The 7372-nt window shown below is 44.9% G+C and overlaps 1 protein-coding gene across 2 annotated transcripts in view; it reads right to left on the bottom strand.

Annotated features, from left to right (window-relative positions):
* Positions 1 to 102: 102 nt before the first annotated feature.
* Positions 103 to 7372, bottom strand: part of Mettl16 (methyltransferase like 16) — a 54730-nt gene continuing 47460 nt past the window's right edge. Inside the window, exons 9-10 of one of the 2 annotated variants that reach the window (XM_029546412.1) lie at positions 6440 to 6613; positions 103 to 6301 (exon numbers count right to left, since the gene is read on the bottom strand). In XM_029546412.1, coding sequence (XP_029402272.1) covers positions 5702 to 6301; positions 6440 to 6613 — 774 coding nt within the window. In that variant the 3' untranslated portion in view covers positions 103 to 5701. The remainder of the gene's footprint in view (positions 6302 to 6439; positions 6614 to 7372) is intronic. The other variant, XM_021212314.2, reaches the window with a different exon arrangement.

Below are 7372 nucleotides of genomic sequence, written 5' to 3'. Positions count from 1 at the left end.
GAACTCAGAAATTCGCTTGCCTCTGCCTCCTGAGTGCTGGAATTAAAGGTGTTCGCCACGGGCAGTGGTGGCGCACGCCTTTAATCCCAGCACTTGGGAGGCAGAGGGAGGTGGATTTCTGAGCTCGAGGCCAGCCTGGTCTTAATCTTCTCAACTGAGTCCAATGGCAAGACTTTCTGACAAAGCTCTAAAACTCTCCACACAGTAAGGAGAGAAGACAAGTTTAAGTGTCCTTCTGTTTCTGAAGTCCCCTGCTGTTGGGTCCTCCCACAGACAGGGCGCTCACTTCTCAGTAGATCAGGCAGTCCTCGGCTCTCCAGAAGCCGAAGCCCAGTCAAACTGGTGCCCTATATAAGGAGTGGAACAGCACTGCTAACCCAGTCCTGAGAGGCTGCCAAGCTGCGCTCTCCCACTGTTCCCTGCCCTGGGTGAACAGTACTTTGAGTACAAGCTTGGCTTCCTCTGAGCTTACTTCCAAGCCACTTCTGCTGAGTGAAGCTGAACTTCAGCCCTGTACCTTGCTCTCCTGCTCACCTTCCTTGCTGCTAAGGAACACCCACGATCCTCTATCTCCCAAGGAGAGCCTAGAGGCTCTGAGCTTTCTGCTTGTACTCAGACAGGCAGATAGCCTATATCCCAAAGAGGTACGAGGTCTTCACTCAGTCACAACATAGTTTCTCAGGGTAAAAGCCCAGACTCACAAAGGCAGCATTAGCTGCTCCAACCAGCAATTAAAGAAACGGAACCGCTGTTTTAGTCATTTGAGTGAGTCACAGCAGATCTTTCCAGAACAGAACAGGATCTTACGCATGTGTAAGCTCTATTGCTCCAAGCACCCCGAGCCAGGCACTTTAACAGGACAGTGGTACCCACACAAGGCGCCTGGGATGATTAGTACCTTTCAAAACTATTAATGCTTTCCTTAAGAGGCCAATTGTTCTATGAATGGACATGACAGGACTTTACTGAGGTGATGGCCATTAAGCAAAAGAAGTCTTCTGAGCAACAAACTCCCTAAAAACAATGAAAACACATCCTTTTCTCCCCTTCCTCAGGGCACTCCTCATGGTGCCCCTGGGATGCCTCTATACTCAAGGAGCAGTAACTGAAGTTTGTAAACAGGGTGGAAGGGTCACTGCTGACCCTGACCTTGTACCATAAAGAGACAAAGAATTTCTCCTTGCGCCTACAAACATACAGGGCTAGTCATATGCACGTTCTAACCTATACAGAAACATCCTTAAGAAAAAAAAGGCCCAACTAGTTTATAGAAACAAACGACAGACAACACACACCACTTTTCCTACGAATACCTCATCACATCCATGTTAGTCTGCCAACAAGATCAAATTCAGAGCAAGATGAAAACTCATTTCTCTAGGAGATCTCTATCGTACCAATCCTGGAACACTCAGCTTTTGACAAGTTACTACCACCCAATCCCTGGGATCCTCATCACCCATAACAATTTAAGAGTGGATCCAAAAGACAGGCTCAAGCCGCGTACGCTCTAGAGTCAACAGAGGCAAGAAAGAGAAAAACTGCTCAGTGGGACTAAAGACACACATTTAAAAGGAATCAGGCCAAATAAAGACTACAGGGAGAATCTGCTATTCTTCCTTATACCCCCATTTACAATTTTTTGTGTGAACATCTACCTGTTTACATAAGTACTTCTCTGGATACAACTGGACACTTAAAGAAAATTCCATAGATATGGATATAATTTTATCCACTCCCACAGTGAAGTTCAGGATCATGATTAAAGGATCTGAAGGTGCCCCCGTGTGGTTCCAGAAGAAAGTGCTGCAAGCTAAGAAAGCTATGAAGAGACAGGGTCTTTCTCACACAACTCCCTCTGCCCTGAACTCACAATGGAGGCAAGACCAACCCTGACCTCAGCCTTCCACTCCTGATGCTTTTCCTTCCAATACCCCCACCCCCACCAATGCTGAGATTACAGGGAAGGTCGTCACATACAGCATTTACTCCCTTCTCTGATAAGGGATGAGGCTCAGGCTGTACAGGGCTTGCCCTACACTAACAAAGTCATGGTTGAATCCCCAGAATCACGTAAAACTACATAAGATGGCAACATCTGTAAGCCCAGAAACTGCGGAAGTGGAGGCAGGAGAACCAGGAGTTAAGTGCCTGCCTTGGCTATCTCAAAAGTTCCAGGCCAGCCTGAATGAATGAGACCCTGTTTCAAAACCCAAACAAAATAAAACAAAATGGCCTTTGGCTGCCTTTGCATGGGACTCTCACATCTTTCCACACCTGGCCAGTTACTCCTGTTGGACCACAGAAGCTTTGATTTCCATCACGAAAAGGGTTTGTTTTCTAAAATAAACTAATCGACCTGAACACTTAAGGTTAGCACAAAGTCCTCCTCAGAGTTGCCAACTTGGCCTCAAAGTACAGCAAAGCTCTAATGTAGGAATGGCTGAGCACAGATGGGGTGAAGGAACCACACTGACAAAACCCAGCAGATTCTAAACAAAAGCACCTTAGTTCTCACTGGAAAACAAGTTCAGCTTCTGTTCCCACTTTAGCTATCAGGAGATCAGAAGCCAATTCCAGGGACCAGAATAGAATTTAAGATAATACCACAAAGATTTAATTTCATATCAACCCACCAGCACCAACACAAACATGACTCTAGACCCTTAAGCAGAGTGTCATTCTATACCATGGCACATAACTCATTTCTTTAAAAAGCTTCTCTTCAATCATAAAGCACATATATAACCAGACCCTCAGATGTCCCTTTAAAATGTCTTCAATATTGCCAGGTGGTGGTGGCACATACCTTTAATTCCAGCACTGAGATCTCTGTGAGTTCAAGGCCAGCCTAGTCTACAGAGTGAGTTCCAGGAGAGTCAAGGTTACAGAGAAGCCTTGTCTTGAAGAAATAAAACAAAACAATGTCATCTCATTAGACAATTTAAGAAAAAAAATGGTGTTCAAAACTGCAGATACTCATAGCTCTAGTTTTTTCAAGGACCATAGCGATAGTGGTCGTGTCAAACATTTTCATTCTAGGACATTATCTTAGCATCTGTACAACCTTCTCCATTTAGAGTCTCAACCCTAGGACTGAAACACAGATATAGATCCGACATTTGTATCTCCAGTAACACAAAGTGTTCTCTAACAACTAGACATAAACAAAAGTCAATACTGTGCTGGAAGGGCTTTTTAAACAGGCAAAATGTGTTAAAAAAAAGAAAACTAAGTTAAACAAAAAGTACAAGAGAAAGTTAAACAATACAACTCAAAATAACCACAAACACCTACAGAAAGACCAGGAGAAAACATGAAAATACTGCTAGAAGGCCAATCCCCTAGGTAACTTGTGTGTTTTGCAGTGCTAAGGATTGAATTCAGGGCCCTGTGCATGTTAGGCAACTGTCCTACTACAGTTACACCTCTAGCCACTTCTGTTTCAAAATCAGTGAACATCTGCTAACCTATGATGAAAGAAACATTTATTGAGTATCTGCCAGGGTCTCTGGCACTTATCTGCCACTGAGCTCAGAGATGCCAGGATTTCATTAAGGAAACTAGATTTGATGACCGAGGATGCAGCTCAGTTGGGAGAACATTTGCCTAGCACACAGAAGTCCCAGGTTCACTCAAGCATTTGTCCCACATAACTCTGGCTTGTAATTCCAGCACACAGGATAGATACTGGAAGAAAAGGATATTAAATTCAACCTCAGATACACACCATGTCTGAGGATACATGGGACCCTGTCTCAAAAGCAGCAACAGGGGCTGGGGGGATGGCTAGTTGGCTAAGAGTATGTACTATTCTTGCAGAGACCCAAGTTTGGTTCCCAGCACCCACAGCAGGTAGCTCACAGTGCCTGGAACTTCAGCTCCAGGGGATCTGATGCCTCTGCAGGCACCTGTACTCACATACACATACTCCCAAATAGACATAATTACTGGATGTAGGCAGTCTAAGGCCCTGAATTCAACCTGGGAACAGTTTATGATATTGGTTTCTTCATGCTGTCCAGTGGATGGATAAATTGTCTAGAACAGTGTTCTTTTTCCTTAGTTGGTTTCTGATCACAATGTCATAGATCAGATCTCCAGGGAAGGGTTATAGGAAGAAAACCTGCATCTCTGGAAGACCACGGCTAAAATGTTCTTTCCCAGCTTTCAATCCCACTGCACTATTTACATTTCCTTACACTTTTGCCAAAAAGTATAGCTACCTCTGAAAACAGAGCTTAGCTACTTTAGGGATGCCAAAGAGCTCAGGCACTCTATCAGGAACGATGCCAGAGTTTGTCCATAGTGAACCCTAGGTAGCTAGTCAAGAATACAGTACAACAGACTGTTTCTGAGACACGGAAGAACAAAGATTCTTCTCCAGAGGTATCTGCAGAACCCTGGCGTTCTCTTTAGAAGTGTGTTTCACATATGGTTACTCTGGGCACAGTACCGTCCAATGTCAGTAGATAAGCAGCCAGAGAGTGACAAGGCAGCCAACAAAAAAAGTAGGATTTGGTGAACAAGTAACTGTCAACATATCAGACTCCAGTCTACACCACACAAATACCTGTTTTCTATTGTTCTGAGGATAGAACTCGGGGCCTACATACATTGAGGTGAATGTTCTACCAGTGACACCCCCACTCCCCACCTAGTACACATAGGACCTTACTTAGTTCCTCGGTTGTCACATTGACCATTTACCCAACTTAAATCCAAGAAAGTATTTCCCCAACTCCAGGATTCAAACAGGATCAATAGTTTTCAATCATTAAGTCTTATATTAAAAAACAAAAGATTCCATTTCACATTAAAAAAAAAAAAAGCAGTACAATTGTTACAAAACAATGCTGTTGGTGGGCTGGCGGATACATCTCCTTGTGCCTCAGCTACATCTCAGAGTTTTGCTTACTCAACTCTGGTTCTCAAATAGGCAATGTCAGAATAGCAGTGACGATGAACATGCAGCTTCCCGTGTGTTCCCCAGACAGGCCCTCTCTTTGGCTTGACGAAGATGTCTCTCCCTGACACTCCCGTCACCTATCACCAGGTTAGCTCCTTTCTGGGGGCCAGCTCACTCAATTCTGGTCCCTTGAGAAAGCTGGTGTCTTGAAGGCAGCCATGAGTAGAGACTCCACTGGAGAACACTGCTGCCCTTGTCACCAAGCAACCCTTGGTGGCACTTTCTAGGCAGCCCTGACCCACACCAGATGCCACCGGAGCCCCTCTGGCCTTTGGCTGAACTGCTGGAGTAAGATCTGCTCCTCCTAGGTTTATCTGCTGTGAAGAGAGGAAGGGTTAAAAATAGACCCACTGCTGCTTTCCTTTTTCCTTCTTTTTATTTAGACGAGTGTCTGTCTCTGTAGCATACACTGGCCTCACACCCATAGCAATCTTCCTGCCTTTGCCTCCAAGTAGTGGAGTTACAAGTGCCACAGAGCACATCCAACTAAATTTGTGTTTTTAAGATGATTCCACATGGTGTCACTAATGGATCAGTGGTGACATTCTGCTAGCCTCCCAATAGGCTCTACCTCCAAAGCAAGCTATTTTATGTTTTTTTTTTTCCCTTGTGATGATGTTAGATGTAAGGGACTCAACACAGGGTAACTTCTGGATACTAAGCACATAAGGTCATTGCTTCATATCCCTAGCCCCATACAGACACTTTTCTAACTGTAGAAGAAATTAAGAATTAACTAGCAACAAGCCTCAAAATTTGGTTACGTATGTAAGTGCAAAGCTGGTTCATCAAATCCCTATTCTGGCCCTCAACCCAATGCATTTCAACTAAGGCATCGTCTACTTCCTTCTTAATGTTGATTAAACACTTAAACAGGTAACGTCCGGCCGCTCCGTCCAGGTGATCCCCTTTCTCAGAAGCCTCCCCGTCCTGGGCTCCATCACTGGAGCCTTGACAACTTTCCATGACCTCCATGCCGGCCCTTTCCTCATCCCTTTCATCCTCCGTGGCTTCGGGAGTCTCCTCCTGGCACAGTAACTTCTGGCTGAGGCAATGGCCTCCATCAGCAGCAGCCTCGCCTTCCGGCACATCAAGCCCACACAGGGCACTCTCTTGGGGGCTGTGGGCCACGTCTTGGCCACTACTCAGCTCTTTGGGAGTGGACTTTCTCTCTTCCAAGGCTAAGATGACATCCTCAGGAGCCCGAGGCACCTCCCGCAGCTGCCTCACTCGCTCTCTTCTCTTCCGCCTTAAATGAATCCAAGAATTTTCTATGGCTGTTAGGAAAAGGCTAACTTCTTCTCTTCCACAGGGAATTCGCTTATGTTGCACCTATGTGGAAGAAAAACCAGAATTTTATAGGAAATCACCTATTTGTTAACAAATTCCTTCAATAAAAAACAAACATTCAAACAACCCCCACCCATCCCAAGATCAAGACGGTAAAGCTCATCAGTTGGCGGGCCACACCTTCAGATCAGTCAGGATCTTTTCTATCCACGCTGTCACACCCACTATGCCTTCCGCTGTCTCCGAGCCCAAAGATGAAGCTTTGAGAGATAACTCTTTCATCACAGACTCCAACACTACGAACGTAATAGGTTTCCTTGGCTTTTCTAATTTTCTTCGTTTACTTGGAGGTGACTGAAAGAAAAAAGAAGAAAGTTATCCCAACAATTAATAAAGTGCACTACAGTGGACATGAGTAGGGACATTTCAGGGTTTCTGTTCCCAAGCACAGGGCCTGAAACAAAGGCCTATGTACATGTTCTTTTTGATGCTGAAGCCAGTTCTGGAAGAAAACTTTACCACTTCCTTCACTTTACAAAAAAGAAAACTACAAGCTATGGGTCATCATAGCTCAGAGTCACACCATTAGTAATGGCAGGTTGGGATTCAAACTCCAAATCCTATCACCTTTGCTATACTCCAGCTATCAGTACAGATATTCTCCACACGAAATCACCTTTTCTACCTGTGATGACCCAAGCATGTCCCTAATGAACTGCACATAGGCAAGGGTGATAGCCCAGCTTGCAAAGTGTTGGTCATACAAACCTTAAGATGTACACCTGATCCCAAGAATTATCATTAAAACAAAACAAAAACAAAAAACAAACAAAAAACCCCACAGGCCAGGAATGATGGGGGCCACTGAGAATCAGATGAGTGAAAGAGGTTTGGGTCCAGACCATGTACTGCCTGTAAGCTGGCCACGAAGGATACCAGTACCAATGAGAACATTACACTTGAAAGCTAGGGCCGGTCTGGTGAGATGGCTCAGTAGTTAAGAGCACTGACTGCTCTTCCAAAGGTCCTGAGTTCAAATCCCAGCAACCACATGGTGGCTCACAACCATCTGTAACGAAATCTGACTCCCTCTTCTGGAGTGTCTGAAGACAG

This window comes from Mus pahari, chromosome 14 (genome assembly GCF_900095145.1).
Source record: "Mus pahari chromosome 14, PAHARI_EIJ_v1.1, whole genome shotgun sequence".
NCBI lineage: Eukaryota > Metazoa > Chordata > Mammalia > Rodentia > Muridae > Mus > Mus pahari.
The sequence above is the reverse complement of the archived record's forward strand: the minus strand, read 5'-3'. Positions and strand labels throughout refer to the sequence as shown.